Source organism: Drosophila serrata, unplaced genomic scaffold (genome assembly GCF_035046125.1).
Source record: "Drosophila serrata isolate PLE 108 unplaced genomic scaffold, ASM3504612v1 contig_272, whole genome shotgun sequence".
Classification (NCBI taxonomy): Eukaryota; Metazoa; Arthropoda; class Insecta; order Diptera; family Drosophilidae; genus Drosophila; species Drosophila serrata.
This window is the reverse complement of record NW_028257170.1, coordinates 2,368,941-2,391,511: the sequence shown is the minus strand read 5'-3', so window position 1 is coordinate 2,391,511 and position 22,571 is coordinate 2,368,941. Positions and strand designations below refer to the sequence as shown.

The 22,571-nt window shown below is 33.0% G+C and overlaps 2 protein-coding genes and 1 long non-coding RNA gene across 34 annotated transcripts in view; 1 reads left to right on the top strand and 2 right to left on the bottom strand.

The window, feature by feature from the left end:
- The window catches only part of LOC110189120 (uncharacterized), a 34,318-nt gene extending 27,264 nt beyond the window's left edge, over positions 1–7,054 (bottom strand). Inside the window, exon 1 of the mRNA XM_020959095.2 lies at positions 6,108–7,054. The gene's annotated coding sequence lies outside the window, so the exon portion shown is untranslated. The remainder of the gene's footprint in view (positions 1–6,107) is intronic.
- LOC147643479 (uncharacterized) overlaps positions 1–22,571 on the top strand; it is a 47,125-nt gene that overhangs the window by 21,886 nt on the left and 2,668 nt on the right. Inside the window, exon 2 of the long non-coding RNA XR_015271979.1 lies at positions 9,519–9,742. This is a non-coding gene — a long non-coding RNA (uncharacterized LOC147643479). The remainder of the gene's footprint in view (positions 1–9,518; positions 9,743–22,571) is intronic.
- Positions 10,927–22,571, bottom strand: part of Pdp1 (PAR bZIP family member Pdp1) — a 71,034-nt gene continuing 59,389 nt past the window's right edge. For 8 of the 32 annotated variants that reach the window (XM_086834050.1, XM_086834052.1, XM_086834051.1 and 5 more), the window contains 5 exons: positions 20,153–20,194; positions 18,018–18,172; positions 17,457–17,682; positions 16,117–16,358; positions 10,927–16,039 (listed from right to left, as the gene is read on the bottom strand). In XM_086834050.1, the coding sequence (XP_086690176.1) occupies positions 15,953–16,039; positions 16,117–16,358; positions 17,457–17,682; positions 18,018–18,172; positions 20,153–20,194 (752 nt within the window). In that variant the 3' untranslated portion in view covers positions 10,927–15,952. The remainder of the gene's footprint in view (positions 16,040–16,116; positions 16,359–17,456; positions 17,683–18,017; positions 18,173–20,152; positions 20,195–22,571) is intronic. The other 24 variants (XM_086834058.1, XM_086834056.1, XM_086834057.1 and 21 more) reach the window with 8 other exon arrangements.

The following is a 22,571-nucleotide window of genomic DNA, read 5'->3' as shown; positions in this document are numbered from 1 at the left end:
GTTCATTGAACTTTGTGCCTCTGAAAGATAAAATTACCTGAATGCCTGGTTAATTACAGTTTAATAAGCTTTAATTGTGAGCATTAGAAGGTATTCTCAGCTAAACGCTATGTGTGGCACATGCTATTACATAATATTATGAAAATTAACACTGAATCACATAGACGCTGCTTGTGCTGCTGGCCCCAAGTAACACGAAATCAAAATCATCAACGACACACACAGATACTTTCAAACACACACACACAGTCAAGAAACTCGCTCTTTGAGCGGCTTGGCTTTGGCTCTCTTAGGTTCTCTTAGAACTCTTTGCTTCTAGCGGGTTCTGCTTGTATCTGTGTTTGAGTTCAAAAACAATTTCGAGTGTGCTAGTGTGTGTGTGTGTGTTTTGTTTTTGTTTTTATTTCCTTTTCGCCGATTGTGATTGTGCGCACGTTTTGCTTTTGACGTCGTTCGTTGTATCTTTAAGATAAACAATGTGCCGGCATAACATAACCGCCACAAACACAAACACAGATACAGATACAGATACAAAGATACTTTTGCCTTTTGCCTTCTCTTCGCATTCTGGCTGTTTTTTTTTTTTTTTGTTATGTAAACAATTTTGCGCTTGTCGTCCGCCCGGCATCAAGATCTTTATAGTTTTCCTTTCCTACCATAATTTTTTGTTTACATTTCCAAAGGCAATTAAAGTGTGCCAAAATCACATACAAAAAAAAAAAGAGTCCGAAACAAAAGCAAACAAAACAAAATTAGTTTAAAAAATTGCGTGCAAATGAAATTTTTTCATTTTCATTATTTCATTTATGCTGCCTTTGCCTGTGTGGGTTATAAACTCACACACACAGATACACACACATGGCCACGCATATTTATATCGGCTATGAGTGTCTCTTTTTTTTTTGCATAAATCTCGTTGTTAAGTAATGCTGAAATATCTTATAAGTTGGTAGTTAGCCAAGAAAATGAATTTTATCAAGGGTGTGTGTTATGTGTGGGGGCCACGACACAATCATCCGCAGATATACGATATTACGTGAAAAACTTGCGATCGAGACGGCGACCCAAAAAGTATATCAAAAAAATACAAATTTTATATATTTGGAATAGAATTTCGGTATGCTCTGCCAGGTTACATAAGATCCGGGCGAAGTTTGTGAGTGAAATTTTAAATTAAATACATTTTTGGGATATTAAAATGATTTAAATGATAAAATAATAGGAGCCATATTGGGGATCATTTACAGAATATTCAATTTGATTTGATTTATATTTTAGACATCTCTTCAATTCTAAGATTTATTTTGTAAAATTATTTTCTTTAAAGGAGGAAAATTTACTTTTAAAATGTGGTGGTTGTATTCAAATTAAATAATAAAATAAATTAAAAACGACCATTTTAGGGATGTAAAATTGTCCAATTACAGTTTTTAAATATAATTCAAGACAATAAATTTAATAAAATATTTAAAATATAAATGTGCATTTATTAAAGACTTTTCACTTTTAAAACTAAAAATCTTTGACTTAAAACAAATTAAAAATCATCGGTATATCAGTCTTATTTAGAATTCTATTAATTCTATTTACTTAATAAACATTTTGTACTAAATATCTTTGAACAAATATGTATATTTATTTCTAATTTCAAAGGTCAGTTCTATTGAGAATTTTAAGTTTGTTATTTCCCTTTAAAAACACGAACTGATAACGTAATATAAATTCTAGGGAAACCTCATTTAAAGTCTACATCAGATAAGAATAGGTATTTCTAAAAGATTTCTTAATAGTTCGATTTTCAATAGATATTTTTCATAATTTAATTCATTAAATACATGAGTGTTTTTCAGACTTAAATATATTCTAAATCAATCCTTCAAGTCTACTATTTGCTAAAATATAATTAGAATAGTATTTAGAATAAAAATCCTCTTTTATTGTGTTACAAATTAAACTACTACCTAGTTATAATGTAATACATTTTTATTGCCTCAAGTTTATTTATAAACTTCCTCAAAATTTCCCTTTCGAAAACCCTGTAACTAAACTCGACCTTCATGCACTTGAGAAACCCCACTTTTAGATTATTTAAAACAGAACTTTGCCCAAGCTCTGACTAGTCTCTGAAACCGTAGAAATAATTTATACAAATAGATAGAACGAGATATATATAAATAGACATGTAAAGATAGTGTTCGAGGCAATAACTGTTGGCATTGTGAAACATTTTGTTGTGAGGGGAAAAAAGTTGGTAAACAAGGTTTTCCTGCCACTCGATTCTAATTGTTCCTACCGACTTGCTTTTTGCGTAAGCCAAAAATTATGTGCTCTACACCTCATATAAGTGAGTGCACACTGCAATCGTGGGTATAATATTGTGTATTTTCAAGGGGATTGCATAACCCGAAGCCGATAAACGTAAGCGTTCCTAAATGAACGGCAAATATGTCGGGGGAGGGGAGCATTTTGCCTGGAAACACGCCCGTTAGGGCATAAGCTTGTAGATTGCCTTAGATTTTACCATATTGCCATTATGCAATGTCAATCATATAGCTTTATCGCCGTCCATCGTCAGTCAGACAAAATGGCAACGCGGTGACAGCACTATATATGATAGTCGTAACAATCACTCGTTGTTGGTGTTCTAAAGTCCCCTGAATGTGTAGCTATTGTTTGTTTTTAAATCCAATAAGTGATACTAGGAAAAGGCGTTGATTAAAATTGATAGAAAAAGAGTAGTATAAACTATGTATAGTCATTGAGGAAATAGCGGAAAGAGTAGTATAAACTATGTCTTAGTTTTAATGAAAATGATCTACCAATTAATTCTGCACTAATTTGCTTAATTATATATGTAAATATATTATTTCCAAGTGACATCTGTTCTCCATTTATTACTATTCGATTGGGTAAGAAAAACGTTTTCCCCAGAGCTATTTAAATTCAGAGTGTGACATAAACCCAAAATTTAGAAATTTAAAGTATAGCAAGACAAAGAATAATGATGAAATAATAGAATATTAGTCACTGCTTAGTCATTTCATGTAACAAATCGATTGCATGATGAAACTGATTGTAATTATAAAATTCATCTTGATAAAGATTTCAAATAAGCAACTATAATTAATATATTATATTTGTTTAGTTTGTAAAGTCCCTGTTATTATTACTTGATTTGATTTGATTGGTGTTCATATCTTTATTATTCCCCATAAACTTTAGATTTCAATGGGTTCTATCAGCATTTTATCGATCACATAAGCAATTTATGTTGCATAACAACATAACGACACAAGAAACTGATTATGCTTGGAGGGTAATTTCCCTCGTAATTATGAAACCATACACAGGCAGTTATGAAATCATATATACATTTTCATTGGCATTTTGTATATTTTGATTTCTCCTTTGATATTTGTTTTATTGGTTTCCCATTTGTTGTTAGCGTTTGTTTTATGACATTGTATAAGGACGGACCCGGGGACAGACGATAAACACTCGCAAAAATAGCTCGAAAAACCAACAAATAGAGGGAAAAAAAATATTTAACAATAACAAAAGACCAGAGAGGTTGAAGAATTTATTGAGGCAAGCCAATTAGCAACAAAATTTCTAGTTTGTGACTTTTCAGCATTCAGTTTTGATTTCACTCGGATTATACAAGAACCTCACTCATTCGCTGACTAATTGGCGGGTCCCTTTTCCGACTTACATAATAGACATAGTGTGCCATAGTTTTCCCCGCTGCTGTTTGCATAATGACCAACGATCTGGCTTTAAGTCTGGTTTCCTCAGCTCATTCAGCACTGACTCATGACGTACCTTTATGTTCGATGACGTATGCAAATAGGTTTTTCCTCTTTTCGAGTTGGCTATAATTTTTTTTCTTTACTTTTTTCGGGCCAAGTGAGCGACTAACCGAAGCGTTTGTTGTTCATTGGCAGCCAACGTCGCGTAATACTCGCACACGTACTACAGTGCGTGTCGTAACGTTAAACGTCTTAGTCCAGTCGGAGTGGTAGAGGGTGTAAGAGATAGATAGAGACAGAGAAAGAGAGAGAGAGGGAGAGAGAGAAACTCGCTTTTGGAAGCTGGCAAATAATGGGTGCTGACCCCAGACAAATTGGAGGAATTGAGCTTTTTGCCAGATTATCGCAGATTGGCAACAAACTTATGTGGGGTTTAAGATACAGTAAACATTTAAAATAAATAGTTCAATGGGTTTATCTGAAGCTTAAATAACTAAAAATAGGTGGGTGGATTTATAATTTAAGTAAGCTAGGTATAGTAGGTTATAGGAAATATACAATATATTCATATATGCATATAGAAAATATTATTATTATGTCTCAAAAATTTTGAATGATTTCATTTAAGGGCTTAAATCTAGTTAAAACGCCCTTAAAATATAGGGATTTCAAACTTTTTTCCTGAGAAAAATAATAAATGTACAATTTTAACAATTAGTGTACATTTTATTGTAACTCTGAAGAGTTTTAGTTAAAGTGTTTAGTTCATTGAACTACATTATAAAAATTTTAACTAGATGAAACTAATTTTAAGTAGACATCAATCCTTGTGAATTAATTTAAATAATTTATCGAGTAAAATAATTGACAAATACAATCATTTTTCCCTTATTAGTTTCTTTAAGTTCAAGTTAGTTTATTTACACAATTCAGTTGCAAAGAACTAGAACTAGAAAAGTCTTATGTAAATTCTGTAAAAAATTCTTTGCATCTAAGATTACCAAAACAAAATATACACATTCCTGGGCTAATTCCCTTGTATATCTGCTTTGTGTCGGTTTCCATATAATCTATTTTCCTAAAGGTTGTCACATTTGGCTATCGATTTCCGATTTTGATATGCAATGCCCATCAATACTCTATACGAATCAATACGAACTTAAAATAGGAAAGAAAACTAACTTAGGAAACAGGAAGTTTTTATACTCTTGCAGTTTGCAATTGAATTTATAAGATCGATATTGGAAATCTACCAAAAAACAGCTTCAAATATAAATAACTAAGTCAAAAAAGCATTAACTTTAATTCGGAAAGCTTTCCTATGTTAGTTTTTATTAAGTTAATAAATCTGCATACTCAATTTAACATGTACAAAATTAAAATATTAATAAAATTGTGAAAATTTTAACGATTTCAACCCCCTATCTATTTTTGAAATTTGGAAATAATTTTCTAAGATTTATTTTTTTACCGAAGATGGCTAGATCGATTCGGTTGTTGATGCTGATGAATATATGTATATGATTTATAGGGTCGGAAATAATTCCTTTATAATTTTACAATCTTCTGACTAATATTATAATACCATAAAAAAGTAAAATTTAAGGTGCGTAACTATTTATTTTTAATGATAGAAACCTATTAAATTAATAAATTTTTAAGAACAATTAAAGGGTTCTGTGAAGCCAAAGCCAGAAGTTTAAATACAATAAGATATAATTCTCTGATGAAGAAATTCATATTTCCATATATTATTACTCACTAAGAGTTTTCCCCGAAATGCTGTTTTCTAAGCCATATAGCTTCTTTTCACCTTCGGTTATCAATGCTAATTTATCATGAAATCGTTATAAATATATTATATGTTATTTGTGTTTTTCCATGGTAGCTTTTATCACAGATTAAATATATATATAATGTACATATAGAAAATGATTATCGAGTGCAGGCCGAATTCAATTGGCCACAGCAGAACGTCAACAAACGGCGCAAAAAAGCGCTTAGTAATGCCTTTAAAAATATGGCAACACGTAAGAGGCGGCAGTCCCCTCCCCTCCCTCGCTTAACCCCCATTGCAGCTGCAGTTTCTGTGTTTTCACAATCAGCAGATAGCAAATGAAAAACAGTTTTTCGCCCCAACAAAAGAGCGCCAAAATCAAAACTAAGAGAAAGAGAGGGACGTTCGACTTGAATGTATCTTTGAGATACAAAATGAAATGCAACTTTGTTGAGCTCTCCGTTACGTTTTGGCGTTCATTCACACACTGAGAAAAAGCATGTGGCCCCCGTGTCGATGTCGTAACCCTAAGAGAGTGAGAGAGTGGGTCGAAGAGAGAGTGCAATTCTCTTTCGCCTTACCTGTCGCTGTTGGACCGCGCCTCCTTGTGTTTTTTAGCCCAAAAAAGGGGGTGGCGGGGTTAGCTTGCTCTGTTGCTCTCGAGAATCACACACACACACACATGCACACGCGAAATTCTCCCTCTTCTTCTTGCAATTTCTATTAATTTTTATTTTTTATTATATATTTTTTTTCTTTTTATTTTGTTTGCCAAAAAAATATATATTTATTGCCACACGCGTGCGAAAAAGAACGGGAATTCGGGAATATATTTTCCTGCCCCGCTTATTTTATTTATTTTGTATTTTTTTTTTTGCCCCGCACTTGTATATACGTGTATTTGTGTATTTGTATACGTATTTGTTGTTATTTTTGTGTTGGGCGTGCGCGTAACTTTTCTCGTGTTATGTGTTGTATTTTTTGTTATTCTCTTTTTTTTTTGTTTTGTAAGAACTTGGAACGGCTTTACGTAACCCCGCCGCACACACGGGTTAAATTTTTTGCTATAATTTTTTTTTTGCCCCCGTTGAAGAGAGAGAGGGGTGTGCGGCACCCTTAATGGGCGTTAGGTATTAGTAATCCCTGCCAATTTATTTACTATTTACACTGGGGGAAAACACGCACTAAACGACACTAGTATTTGTATTTGTATTTGTATTATTTTTTTTTTTTTGATTACGTTGGCGTTTGTTTTGTAATACGCTTACGTTACGCGACGGCAAAAGAGAGACCACGGACACGACGGCGACGGCAAACAACGTGTTTCTAGTGGCTTTAAGCAATAATTATTGCTCTAATTTCTTGTTATTTGATTATTAACTAAACTTTAGTTATTTTTTGTTATTTTAATTTAATTTTCTTTTGTGCCTTTTGGCATTTTTGTTTGATTTTATTTGTCTCGGCCTGGGCTTTAAACGTCTCTCGGCTGTCTCAACTTGCCAGGGCCGATGTTCAACAGTGAATGAATGTGCTCCAACAAGCAGCATGCCGTCAGAGCGAACCAACAGCAATGCCTCTCTTTCGGGTTGCCCCCCACAAAGAGAGTTTCAAGCACTTGAATATTATGTCACTGGTGGGGATGTTGCCGCTCTTAGGTCTCTGTTGCGTCATCAATTGCTTGAGTCCCGTGTTCTCTTCGGCGGCGTTTGTCTCTCTCTTCTCAGGAAAAATTTTGCCGGCAAAACGTCAACTGTCAAAACAGGCGACGCCAAACTAAAGTGATGGTGATGAGAGGGTCAGAGAGAGAGGGAGAGTGTGTGTGTGGGTGTTCGGGAAAACCTAAGGGAGAGGGTGCTAGGGAAATAGTAGGTGGGGGGGAAGGGGTGTTAGTTTGCTAGTGGGCGTCATTTATCGTATGATGCGCATTTCCGGCGCCACTCAACACAGACAACAGGCCACATATAGGCAGGCAGGTAGCAACATCAATAATAACAACAATTACAGTTGATCTTCAGTAACATGAACTTTTGTTGATCAGCTTAGAGCGTTTCCTTTAAACTAAAATTAAAAATTTTTAATGATTTTTAGACTCGTAAATATGTTGTAAGTGAATAAATTGTATACAAGAAATGGGTAATTCTTGAAAAAATTTTATTTGCAAGGCACAATTATATTATTTTCGTTAAATAAAGAAGCTACACATTTTTCAGACCATTTAAAAATAAATAAAACCCGAGTTTAATTATTATATCAATTTTATATAATATTAGTAATTATATTACAATACATTATATGTTTAATATTATATTGAAATATAATTACTAATATTATCAAATTAATATACTAATTATATATTATTATATTGAAATATAATTACTAATATTATCAAATTCAAATCAGGTTTTTAATTATTTACATATTATATTATTATATTGAATAATTTATATATTAAAACCATTAATAACTTCACTTTCCTCTGCTAAAAAAAGGTTTACAAAATGGTTTCCAACTTCTCAGTAAAATATAGAAATGTAGAATTTATCCAGAAATAATTTAAATTTGACGATTTAACTAATTAAATTACTTAATCATGTATCTGCACTATTAACTAATATAGTTCCAAGTTATAGATGTTCATCTGTAATCGAATTTCTGCTTCGTTTCATAAGAGTCGCCCGTCTCTTACATTTGGTTTTGTCATTTAACGCAAATTACGTATACGACGCGTTGACCTCATTTGGGGCGATCAACAAATGCAGTTGCCGACAAGCTTGGCTTAAAGCAAACCCCTCAGTTCTCTCTTTCTACCTCTCTATCTCCCTCTCTTTCTCCTTCACTTCCTCTCTCTCTTTCCCTCTATTTTTTGGTTTCGCTTGGCTCGCATTTCAAGCTCAAGTTCAACGTTGTCTGTTAGCCACTGCCTGGCTGCATATTACCAGTTTTCATGCCATCGTCGGTGGCTTGGCATTAACATTTTGAGTGTCGGCCGGGTTGTTGTTAACTCTTTATACGCTTTCGTAAGCCTTGGGGCCGTAACAATTCATACATACATACATATGTATATGCGAGGGACCCGCATATGTTTGAGCATTGCTCGCATTTATTGCAACATTTCCCCATAGGGAAGTAATCGAAATGGTTCGCCTCGAGTCTGGGTCTGGTTTAAAGTGCAGAGAGAGAAAAATCTACCTACTTAATATAAGAATATGAGAGCTCGTATTTAGGCTATATATCAAATTTTATGAATATGTGTGGAAAATTGTAAATGTTATAAGTTTTTTTCTTAAAATATTCCGATTGTTCAAAGTTAGTAACTGATCATTCATACATACTGGTTATAGATACTTACTGATCATAGTTGCTTGCTGGTCATAGATATTTACTGTTCAGAGTTACTCACTGCGCATACTTACTTAATGATCATGGTTCTTTAAATCGTCCGATTGTTCCTATGGCAGTTATATATATGCATATATATGCCATACTCCGACTTCTATACCAGTAAAATTATATAGAAGAATAACTCCATAGTTTCTGTAAAATAGCTAAAAATGTGTTCCAAAACAAATCTCGCAGATCTGTGCATATGATTCTCAAGTGGTTCTAACATCCCCGGAACGAAGTGACTGCTGCCAGACAAGTCTCAGAAATGTGTTGTGTTACAAAAGTTGCAAGTCATTGTTTATTAGTGTTCAAAGTTAGAAAGTGATCATTCATACATACTGGTTATAGATACTTACTGATCATAGTTGCTTGCTGGTCATAGATATTTACTGTTCAGAGTTAGTTGCTGTTCATAGATACTTACGGTTCAGAGTTACTGACTGCTCTTAGTTACTTAATTAAATAGCTCGCTGCTTCTCTCTGCCTCTCCCCCTCTCTCTCTATGCCTATTGCTCTATGTTAATCTCTAGAGGCATCTGCTTCTCTCCCACGCACTCTCACTCACATTCTCTTCTCTGCTCCACTCTCTCCTCGGGAACTATAAATAGAGGCGCTGAGGTCGCGCGCGCATCAGTCTGTCCTAGGGGTACCTAGTGTTAACATCGATAGTGATAGTGCAAGTGATCACCCTTCCAGACCAAAAATATGACGTGGCCAATGCAATGGATCTGGATGACCAGGAAGAAGCTCACTTGGATGAAGGCACCCAATCTTGGTGACTACACTGGAAGGAAGTAAGCAAAGACGAAAGAGCCACGTGTCCTCTAGTGCGGTAAGTCTTAGCCATGAATTGTATATTATTATATTATTATATTATATTATATTCCAATTAATTTGCTTATTGCCATGTTACTCACTGCTTACCTTTACATACTTACTGTTCATAGATTTTTACTGTTCAGAGTTACTTATTGATTACTTATTGATCATAGTTACTTACTGGTTATAGATAGTTACTGATCATAGTTACTTACTGATTATAGTTAATTACTGATCATAGTTACTTAATGTTCATTGATATTTAATGTTTATTGATACTTATTGATCATAGTTAATTACTGATCATACATAGTAGCTTTGCAAAATTTCTGACTGAAATTATAATGCTCTGCAAGGGTTTAATAATAACTGAATCTCAGTAATTTCTTTCTGTGCACAAGTTATGTAGCTCCCATTTTTCAGGTAGTTGGCACTGTTTTGTTGCTGTTAATCAACGGAAATTAGCTGCGAGTTTCATGTTTGAAATGTTTATTTTGTAAGTCATATATGAGGAAATTAGTTTTAAAGCTTTGCTTGATTTTTTTTCATTGGTTGGTTATGTTTTTTGCATAATATTCGACGGATTTTGGTTTCGGGTGTGTAAAAGCTGGCAAACAAATCAAGTTGTTTCCGATCGCTTCTGTCATTGACTTGGTAATGAATGTGAATTGAAGTCAGCTGGGTGTGGAGATTGATAAATTGATTTTTGTATATGTAACATAAAATATAAATTGTTTACTGGGAAACTAGAGAAGCCTAGCCTGAGAAGTCTCTCAGTTGATGTAAGAGTTTAAAATTACTACATCGTTTCTTTTATATTTATGAAGCTTCTATTTTTTGTATAGCATTTTTTTTATTCAAGTATTTTTATATTTATATTCTTATAATTTGATTAAGCATATTTTATTCAATATTGCGGGACTTCCGATGTAATTAATTGCTCAATGTTGTGGTCTGGCAATTGTTTTACAGCTCATATCCAGTTCCAGTTTTTACGTCCTCTTTACACTCACCAATTATGCAATCAACTTGACCTCCAGACTCCTAAAAAATGTATATATATATATATTATCCAGCTGCTTTGAAGGCCAACAAGTTGCTCTTGCAGAAGCTACCTCCAAGTAGGCCATAAAATCGTTACCGGAAACTTACCTCAAAAGTATGCAATGCCAAAGAGAAATGAAACAATTTTCACAGTTTATTCTTTTTTTTTGCATTTATCGTTTCAAAATTTGTATCTAAACCTTTATTGTTTGTTCTTTTTTGCAGTTTCTCATAAAACATATTTTTTTTACTCGCCATCATTTTCGCCTTACATTTCTCATCTAAATCTCACTTCTTATCGCTTGAAGTTCCTACGAATTAATTTAGGTTACCTGCTCGAATCAAAGCCCATAACAGAAACATTAACAAAATCTACAAAAAACTTAGATTGAATGCCATACGAACTTAAGCTTAAGTAAGTGTAAAGTAATTAACAAATGAGTTTGGTTAATGAATAGAATATAACTAATATCTGCAGCGTATCGAGCACTTGTGTTGAATTTGTCGTTTAAGTTACTTTCATTTTGGTTTTGTATATATCTAGGTACATGTTAGTGTCCTTGCTTAGGCGTTCATCGTTAAGTTTTAATTTGAATTTGGTTTTGGTTTTCGTATTTTTTTTCACTTGTGTCTTGCATGCTGCCAACAACAATTAGAGGCTGAGTTTTTTTCGTGGATTTCTTATAGCATTGCTCTAATGCCTTAAGCTGAATTTGTTTTGTTTTCTCTAGGTTTTTTTGCTTTTGAGTACCAAATGATGAAGTTTCTTTTGCTTTTCTCTTGAAGCTTTGAGTTTAGCTTGGATCTAGGCCCCGTTTAAGCCTCGACTTAAACTATTGTAGCCTTGTGTTGTCTATGAATTTTACTTTCAGCTTTTCTTGCTTTGTTCATATATAAAATTATTTGCATTTCGTTTCGTTTTGCAAAATTCTCAAAATATAAGTAAAGGCTCTAAAACGCTTTTTAAGTTCTCTTTTAGTTGGGTTTTATTTATTTTTTGTTTTATTTAATTAATTTAGCTTGATTTTTTGCAACAACTAACAATTTTTTGTGTTTTTTTTTCCATCATTTTTTTATCTTTACTACATTTAAATATTTTTATTTGAGGATTTTTCTCGGGAGTTTTCTTTTATTGATTTTAAAATTCAACAACATTTTTTGTCTTTAATATTATGTAAGAATATATATATATGTATATATAAGTTATGTATATGTGTATAATATTATGTATATATTTATATAATAGCATTTAATATGTTTCGCATTGCCATCGGTTCGCGCCGCCATTTCCGTTTCCGCTCCGCCGCCATTTTGTTTTCAATTCTTACTCACTAAAAACACTCAGCACTCGCTCTGAAGCAACTGTACCGTTGCGACTTTACTTACTTACTTAAGTTATCGCTTTGCTAATTTATCGTTTTTTTTCTCTTTCTTTTTGTTTGTTTTCTGCTTTGCACTGCAACAATTTGTGTCTTTAGTTACTATTTTTAACCCTGCCTAACGATCGCCGTCCATTGCCCGCTTGCTATGTAGTTGAGTGTACTATACGTAGGCGTACAACTAATATATATATATGTATAAGGTTTATATAAAAATCATCAACTACGAATTTATCTACAAAAGTTACTCGTTACTCATTTGTTGTTGCATGCGAAATTCATTTAACTAATCCTTGTTGTATATAATAAATATATATATATATATATTTATACTTTTAATGTTTATTATTGTATATTAAACATAATTTCGTTAGTTTTCACTTTTGTTTTTTAATTTCTTGCTTATGTTTGACAAAAAATGTTTCATACTTTTCAGTTTTATCGTCTTCTGTTGTTGCTACAAAGTCTACATTTTGTTACGGAACATTCTTATACGAAAATCTTTGCTTTTCTTTGCATTTCCTTGCTTTTCCAACTTAAAAAAGTTTGAATGTGAAAATAAAAGGCATCTACAACAATCTCGTTGCATAAAATATTTGCTTTCTTGCCGTTTTATGGATTCTTACTGCTGGTTTTTTTAGCATTTTCTGTGGCTAGCTTTTGGCCTGGTTAATTCTTCGCCTGGAAGTAGGCAACATAAATCTGCAGTCTCTCCTTCCGGTTGCTGCTGCGCGTGCTTTTGTGTGTGTGTGTATCTGAGTGTATGTTAGCCAAAACTAATTGATAAATCTTTGGACTCGTTTTAAAAATGTATTCTGTGTTTTATTCAACAATTTTCTCTACATAAACAAAAAATTGTCTACAAAAATTCAACTACAAACTACGGAAAACAATAAGTTTTAAAAATATACACTTCTACGCTTAACCAACTGTGTGTGTGTGTGTGTGTATAGTGTGTGTGTGGTGGGTGTGTGTGAAAGGAGGTTCACTGCTCATTCAACAATTAATACCCAGGCCAAGTGTTTAAGCAAAATATCGTATTAATTTGTTTTCACCTCTACGCGCGATCTATGATACTTGTCATATTTCGTCTTAGATATAAATATTTTTATATAAATATAACATGATTTTTGTCTGTTGTACAAATATGTTTTTTTTTTTTATTTTGTAGCAATTGCTTGAATCTGCTTAGTTTGTATAGTTAATGGGGTTTCAAGTCCGCTATTTTTCAGTTTTTCAATAAATGTTTACGCTTTATCATTATCGTATATACTTGTGTGTGTGTGAATTTATTCAACAACCGAAGCTCAAAAATTTTCATTTTAATATTTTTGCAAAATGACACCCAACGTATTTTTTTATAGGTTTTTTCTTGAGGGTTATTTGTAGTGGGTTTATTTTTCTCATCTCTTGTTTAACGTTCTCTCCTGTGGTTGTTTTCTCTAGGTGGTCTCATAGCAGTGCAAAAGGCTCTTGGAGTTAGATTTTGGGGAAAGAAATTACTAACAAAATATGAGGAAAAATTAGAAACGAAAAAGCTTTCCCCACACACAAAAAGGGTGGCTAAATATCTAGGTATATAAATTGCTATATAATGCTATGTAAGATTACTTTATAATTTGTGTAGTTCTTGCATCTATCGTTAGGGTTAGTTTCGATTTAGATTTCGATTCGTTTGCGGTTACGGTTACGGTTTATTTTCTTTAACTCTGTCTTGAGATCCTTGTATGGTTTCTTGTTTTATATATTTTGTAGATATTTTACTAACAATGAGCTATGCGGCGATTGGGATTTCGGGTCTTTGCGGGTATGAACTGTGGATTTTGTAAAAAGATATATAGAATAATAGATAGATAGATAGATAGATTGATAGATTGGTAGGGAGGGGTGAAAAGAAAACCAAATGTAAACGAGTTTTCAGTATTTAAAAGCAACGCTTAGACTTTTATTATTACACACAAATTGATGTTATTTTTTGTTGTTTGCTTTCTCACGTTTTTGTTACTCTCTTTCTTCTCCTTTGATTTTGTGGTTTGTTTTTGTTTATGTTGATTTTGCACATTTTTTCCATAGAATAAATAAAACTTATTGAAATTTGTTAAGAAGAAGTGCTTAATGAACTTAATTAACTCTCTCTCTATGCTTCCATTTAGCTTCCATTTTTGTTTTTGTTGTTTGCTGTTCGCTGAATATAAAATATATATAAATTTTCGTTTCGGTCTGTAAGTTTTTTGTTTGTTTCATATATTTTGCTTATGTGTCTAGATAATTGTATGCAGGTAAATGTAACTCAAATGGTATAACAAATAATAATAATAATAATTAATAAACTTAACTAACGAAAATAGTGTTTTTGTTTAAAGTAACATAATTATTTAATATTATGCAAAAAATGTTTTGTTTTTAAATGTTTTGTTTTGTTTTGTTTAAGATCTTGCAAATCACACCAAAAGAAATAGTTTTTCTTGTAATAAAAGGTAAACAAATAAGATGTTTCTTAACAAACTAAAAGGAAAAATGTGAAAAGTAAGTGAGGAAGGGGGGCAGGGCAGTTTTGGGGGGAGATGAGGGGAAAATGGTTCTTATGCGTGTGTTAGTAAGTAGTAAGAAAAGTAGTTATCTCGCCTTTAACCAGCTGACTATGTCTGGGTTAGTTTTGGGTTGGTTATTTTAGTATCAACAAATCAACAACGAAAACTATTTCATTTCTAGTTTTGCATTTATGTCTGTCTCTCTGTCCGTGTCCGTTTTCCAGTTTTCCATTTTCTTTTTGAATTGTTCTCGTTTGTTTCTTTTTTTGGGGTTTTTCTGATATATTTTCTCATTTAGGTTTATATAAAAATCATAGCTCACTTAAACTAACCAGCTGCCAAGTGCCCGGCAACTGAGGAGGGAAGTTCTTTGCTCATTTCTAAATGGTTTTCCTTAGCGTTCCTTTAGTTTTTCTCCTCTCTTCTGTTCTCTTATCTTTTTTTTTTGTGGGTTTTCATTTTGCAATTTTTTATACAAGATTTTCTCATGCGTTTTCTTTTTTATGTTAATTCTTCTCTCGATTTAATTTGAAATAAAAGGCAACGAAATTATTTACAATATGAATTTGTTGTGTGTTGTTTTCCTTTCACTATTTGCTAAAGCAAAACTTAATCGAAGAACTAATTACAAAGAATAATAATAAAAATTAGATTAATAATAGTAGTAAGTAGAAGAAGAAGTTTCGGGGGAAATAATGGTGAAAAAGTAGAAGGTGTAGGGTTTCTGGCGTAAAACTAGGCTAAACAACTATTAAACAATTTAAAATATAACAATTCTAGGGTCTGGGTTCTCTAAGTGTGTCTGTGTTCTAGGACTCCCATTGCGCTCGGAAAAGTATGCTACGTTTTAAAGGCAAAAAGCTTCGGCTGCTCGCGAGACTTTCTTTTCTATTTTCGTTTTTTGGCTACTCTAAAAAATGTTTAGTTTCTCCTCCTTTTGTGTTTTTAGTTAATTTGCTTTTTAGTTCGGTTTTCGTTTTAGCATAAAATAAATATTTAAGCGGAGCACGACGCCGTGAGGGGTGTAGGTGTGTTTGTTGTGTGTTTGCTTACTAATTATATTATATTTTCACATATATATATTTAGATATATATATATATATATATATATATAGATAGATTTATAGCGTAGGTTTTCATGTCTGCATTACTAAACATTATTAGTAGTTTTATCATAATTATGATTATTGTTATTTTTGCTTTATCAATAATTATTATTATTTAATTGTTGTGGTGTCCTCAGGCCAAGTCACAAAATTGTATTTATCATTACACATCTTGGAATTTCGATAGACGTGCACGCAAGTCCATGTTCTCCTGTTTCAACTGCTCCACCTCTTGATGTAATGTTGCATTCTAGGGATTATTGAGATTACACAGGATTAGTTTACGAATTGAATAGTTTTTTTTTTTTTCGACTGAGGAATACTCACTTCCTTCTCCAAGTAGCGTGCCCGCATCGCAATCTGATTCTCCTTTTGGCGCCGGGCGTCGCGGGATCGCTTGGCGGCAATGTTGTTCTTCCGGCGGCGGGCCCAGTACTTGTCGTCCTTGAGCTCATCTGGAACGAATTGCTTGCGTGACTTTTTGATCATCGGCTGCGGCTTGAGCTCCTCGTCGGAGAAGGCTCGGGTCCGCGGATCAAAGTCACGGCCCGAGGAGGCGAACGAAAATGCTGGAATATCAAATACTAAATGTTAAACAATGTTTCACAGACTGTTTCGTGCTAAATTTAAATCATAAAAAATCAACCTCAAAGACGGGGAAAAACTCAAAGAACGAATGGGTGAAAACTCATTAGAAATTAAATCGAATCAAATCGAATTGAATTTGAATTGAAACTTGAAATTGAAATTTAAGGATTTGCACAAATTGGAATGGGAATCATTGAATCAAAAGGCCTTGCAACCTTTTTTCGTTCGTGTCTCTTTTAACATTTAGCATTTGATAAGACATTTGTGGGTAACTTAAATTAATTTATACAATTCCATTATAATTTAAGTTAGAAGCAATGTCCATTCCATTTGTGTTTTCTTTTTACATATTTTAGTTTATAGAAATCAATAATACATACTAAAGATTTTAATGGCAATATCAATCGTGATTTTAGTTATTTAAAACATTGTTTTGATTACAATTACGTTAAAAAGCAACTGATAATTAATATTGTTATCAAAGTATTTAAATTCATTTAAATTCTAGTACAATTTTGAAAAATTGATTTTATGAAATTAAATTATTCTACTTGATATTGAAATTATTACAAATTACTAAAATTGTATATCTGGAACTGGATCTTTCTGTTGATAAGTTAAACATTTATATTATAACTTCTTTATTATTTTAAAATTGTTTAAAATATACTTTAATATTTTCTCTTTCAAAAAATTATAATAATATTGCTTGAAACATTTATTCATTTACAAATTTGGCTTTTCAATTTATTATTGATTATTTAAATCCATTTATTTATAAAATTTAATCATTAATTATCGCAATTTTGTCTCATTGTTTTTGAAGATTTTTGATTAGACATTTAATTACTCTTTAATCTTTTATTTTTCATTTGTACTTTGTATCAATTTTATATATCGATCATTCTTGTAAATTATAGCTTCAACTTGCTTAACAGTTTCGATAAATATTTAGTAATACTCGATAGATATTGCATTTTTGACATTTTCATCTTTACAATTTTGAATACGTTTTCTTTAACGATCTTTATGGCCATGTTATCGATAAATCAATACACTGCCTTATGCAATATACTCACTTGACTCGGCCGGCGATGGCGGATTTAGCGTGTCCGGACTGATGCAGTCGGACGGCGAGGGCGATCGCTCCCGCTTTGTGGTTATGTGGCCAAGGCCAAGCGACAGACCCGCTGCGTGGCCCAGGGAATCGGACCGGTGGCCCAGGCCACTCGAGTGGCCCAGATGCGTGCCGGGCAGGCCATCAGGTATGTTATTCTCCGAGAGGAACTCGTCTAGGTCGGCATACTACAAAAAATGTCAAAAAATGCAATGAAACACTGTGACATAAAATGGGAGGAGCACACATTTTCCTCGGGGTTAGTTACACGATATCTCTGAGCTCTGATGATGAGAATACAATTCTCGCACTAAGTAAAGCAATCGATAACATTCACGTTAACTTGTGTGTGTGTATGTTTTGTCATGACTGTACTGCGTTTCGAGTGTGTGATTGTGTATAGTTTAATGTGAAATTTTGAGCTTTTTTCATTTTTATTTTGTGTAATTTGGACCTTTGGAACATTGTATATAAAGATAGACAGACGCAGCCACTACGCAGCGATGATAGAAATGATACTAACTTGTGTTACCTTGAGGTCGGCATCATAGGGCAGGGTCTTGTCCCACAGATTTGGGCCCAGGAACGCTGTCTGCGCCTCGACATTCCAAATGTCGCCCTCCTCCTTGTATTTGTCATCGGGGCAGATGATTTCTTTGCTATTCGATGTGGATTTGCCTGTAAAGAAACCAGTGAAAAGGGTGCAATTAGTTACTGATTAGATTGTGGTCTATATATAAATCTATATGGTTAATTAAGGGTTTCGATAAGATGGCTCAGGCTTTGTTATTTTGCTTTGTAAAGTGGGTCAAGTGTGCTCTTCATTTCTCTCATATTATATAAACCATTTGAATTCTTTGGGAATCTATAAAACATAGAGCCTAGTAACAAATTTCCGCAAATTTCCGCATGCTCAAAAACGGGTTTACAGGCAAACAAAAACACTACGAAACAAAGAAAGAAAACCAACAAACAAACAAATCACACATACACAATGCAAACATCAGCAAGAGGAAGCACGAAAAGCGAAAGTGAAATTTTTTACTACAGCTTTCAAACTGATTTTTATCGCTCCAAGCAAATACAAAAACAAATGTAAAAAAAAGCCACAAAAAAAAGTCCAAGCAAAAAAACACTCAAAAAAGCAACAAGTGATGGGTAAAAGCTTTTCTTCTGTTGTTGTAGCCCTATTTGAGTTCCGTTGAGTGGATTTTTGTGGCTTAGACAACGCTGCGCATGCGCAGCTGAGCATGATCTTTCTCTCTTTCGCTTTTCGCTTCTTTCCTTTGATTTCTTTCACAAAACGAGTTTTGTGCTGGCCACAGACAGTAACAGAAACCAGTTGCCGTCTTTGGTTTCTTTGGCTCGCAATAGTTTCCGCTTTCTTATTCACTCTCACTTTCATTTGCGAATGTTTTTTTTCTTGTTGTTTTCTTCCTTTTTTTTCTGGGACTTTTTTTTACAGTTTACAGTTGTGTGCTGCTACTGCCGCTTTTTTTTGCATTACCAACTATTGCGAAATTTTATGCCATTTTGCGGCCTGCCTCTTGCTTTCCTCCTCAACTTCGGCTTCGGCTTCTTTGCACACATTTCTGGTCTGTGCAATGAAGTAATATCTTTTCTTTTTCGATGTGCTCACCAAAGCGTAAGTGAAATGTCTTGGGTGTGAAGTAATATCTGGTCTCTTTGGTGGAAATTGGGACTTTTGCAAATCTGCAAATGCAGTGGCTCTTGTCCAAGCGATCGGCCCACGCTGCGTATGGGTAATGTGCGAATATTTGATGAGCTCTGCCGCTGTCTTTCGGTTTTGTTAATTAGACACTTGTGTTGCCTTTTAGGAGGATTTATGTCTGGGAAATTTAGGAAAAACAGGCTTTGAACTTTGTCACTGTGGCGGTTTTTTTGTGACTGCTTTTTTTGTACATAAATGAAAGCATTTTAGGCCTTTAGGAGGAGAAATGATGAAAGTTTGATAACAAAAACAAATGAGACAATATTCCTATCCTTAGGGAAATGTTTAATAATATATTAAATAGATATATTAAGGTAATTTCTCCTAATATTTTTAATAGGACAAGAGAAATGTTTTATAATATTATAAATATATATATATTACGGTAATTTCTCTTAAGATCACCTAAATCTGAAAATGGAAAGTTTTTAGCTACATTTAAATATTTTGTAGGTATTCAAAATAAAATATTAAAATGCTCTTAAACTTTATTACCCATCTTAAAAGCAAAAATTATAATCTGAAACCTGAATATATATTTAAAAATATATCAAGTTGGGTTAAAACTAGTTTATCTAATCTACAATTAGGGTAATGTTCACACCAAAAAATTATGCAAATCAAAATGCAGACCACTCAAAATATCAATGATCCAGCTAAATAAAAGCAACAATATTTGCCTTAAATCATACAAAACAAAGCCAATAAAATATTCTTTTAAAAGCCGATAAAATATTGAATACGCACAAAACTCACACAAAAACTTTCGCATGGTAATTAAATAAAAAGCACATAAAAATCACAAAAAGAAAGAGCACAAAAGTCAAAGATGAACAACAACATAAAACATATAATAATAAAAGGAGAACAAACTAATAATACAATAATAAAAAAGGAAAAAAAAACAACAAAAATAACCAAATTACCGTTTGCTTTGCAAATGAAACCCAAAAATGGAGATTTCCTGCCTGTAAAACAAAAGAAACGGAAAAGAAAGATAGTAGAGAGAAGAAATACAATATTGATTCTTTCACAAAAAACGAAAGAAAACTTTTTAAAAATATACAAAAAACATACACAGATACAGATATAAACAAATACAGGAAGTAAGGCAAAAGATATATGTATTTAGCGAAAACGGATATGCATGCAAGCAAAACAGATTAAAGGCGAGGATATAGAGCTGCAATATCTGAACAGATCGGCAAAAGGATGCAAATGAGATACTTTTACTTTTATTTTATTGCCTTCGATCTGAATTTATTTTGTGTATGTTTTCAGTTCACTTTCACTGTCATCGACATTGTTGATTTGTGTGCTTAACAGCAGGAATCTTGTCCATTGGTTTATTTTTAGAAGCGAACCCCAAAAACAGGAATTCGACTTAATCTTCTCTTCAGTTTCGGTTTCGGTTTCAGTTTCTCTTGCCATTTTAAGTAGGTCAAGACATTTTTTTATTTCTTTCTGTGTCATCTTTGGTAGCCCTCGCACCTTTTTTGGGTTTTATCTTATTTTTTTAATTTACCTTTTTGGCTGTTTTTTCCCCCTCTTTTGTCTGTGGACCAACAAAATTTCTCATTTTTGGTAATTAAAATAATTTGCATAATTTTCGTGCGTTTTTAAGTCTGTATTTCACTTTCATTAGAAAGGGAGAGAAACACACCATTAGATAGAGATGGAGATAATGGAGAGTTCTCTCTTTTTTTTTTTTTTGGGCCTACGACAACACATATATTGTTTCTCCAGGGAAAAGCTCTCACACAGCTGCAAGTTCTCTCTTTTTTTATGGACCTAATAATATTATTATTATGCTTATTACTGGCATATTATTATTTTCTGTAAATTGTTAACTTTTGTGGTCTTTGTTGTGTTAATGGTTGGCCACAGTTTTTAGTGGACCATGGTCCGTAGGTTTTTTTGGGATATATATATAGTTTTTTTTTTTTGGGGAATCAAACTTTCACTTTTTATTTCGGGTTTTTAGTATGAAACAGCGTGAATTTTAAAGTTGTTGGTTTTAGTGACTGTGATTTTAATGTATAACTGAAGAGGAAATTGAGGAAGCGATTAAAAAGTGGTAGGAAGTACGCAGTGTGATTGAAATAAGATTTTATGCTTGATTGAAAGTGAGTTTAAGCTTTTTAAATTTTGTTTTTAACATTTTACTGCATTTACTAAATCTACTTTTATATCTAAAACATGATATAGGAAAATTCAATTCCTCAAACCCGATGCTTATCATTAAATCAATATTGTTTATTCATTACTTTCTGGTTTATTTGCTGCACTTTTCACTGCTCTTGAAGATATCCCATCCTGTAAACCAATTAAATGTTTAATTCCATTCCACATCCGTCTCAAAAAACCCCTTTCCCCCTTTTCCCTGGACAAGCGAAATGAAAGTGAGAGTGCCTGCACCATAAAACGGGTCTCGAGGCCCCCAAAAAATAAAAACTATCCCCAAACAAAACAAAAAAAAACCTGTTTAAAAAATACGCAAACCAAAAAGCTATTCAGCTTCTGCGGGAAGAACAAATTGGAGATGCTGCTGACGACATTGACGCATATTTATGTAAATTAATTCCACGCGAAAGTTTGCTTTGCTTTGCCCATTTGAACACTCCTAGATTATCATAATAGTATTAATAAAGATCCATAAATGGATAATCAATGATGCCTATAAAAATAATATTGGTTTAACAATAATAATAATAAAAAACAATAAATGAAAATAACGTTGGGAAGTCGAAGCTTAAAGACCCTTGCAGATTGTCATTAAATTATAGGATCTATATTGGAAATCGATCAAAACTAAGCTTATTAGGTTAATAAATCTGCATATCAAATTTAACTTTATAAAAAATTTAAAATTTGATAAATTTTTGAACACTTTAACGATGTAACCCCTTATCTTTATACCCTTGCAGGGTATTATAATTTCAGTCAGAAGTTTGCAACGCAGTGAAGGAGGCACCTCCGACCATATAAAGTATATATATTCTTGATCAGGATCAACAGCCGAGTCGATCTAGCCATGTCCGTCTGTCCGTCTGTCCGTCTGTCCGTCTGTCCGTTTCTACGCAAACTAGTCTCTCAGTTTTTAAGCTATCTGAATGAAACTTTGTAGTTAGCCTTCTATATACTCTCACTCGTATATATGTCGGAACGGGCCGGATCGGACGACTATATCATATAGCTGCCATAGGAATGATCGGAAAATTTTTACAAAAAAAAATTTAACATTTTCAGTTTTCAATAGAATTGGATCAAATTTGAGATATAGCCATTTTACTATACTCTACAATTTTGTATAAAATTTTATGAAAATCGGGCTACTATATCATA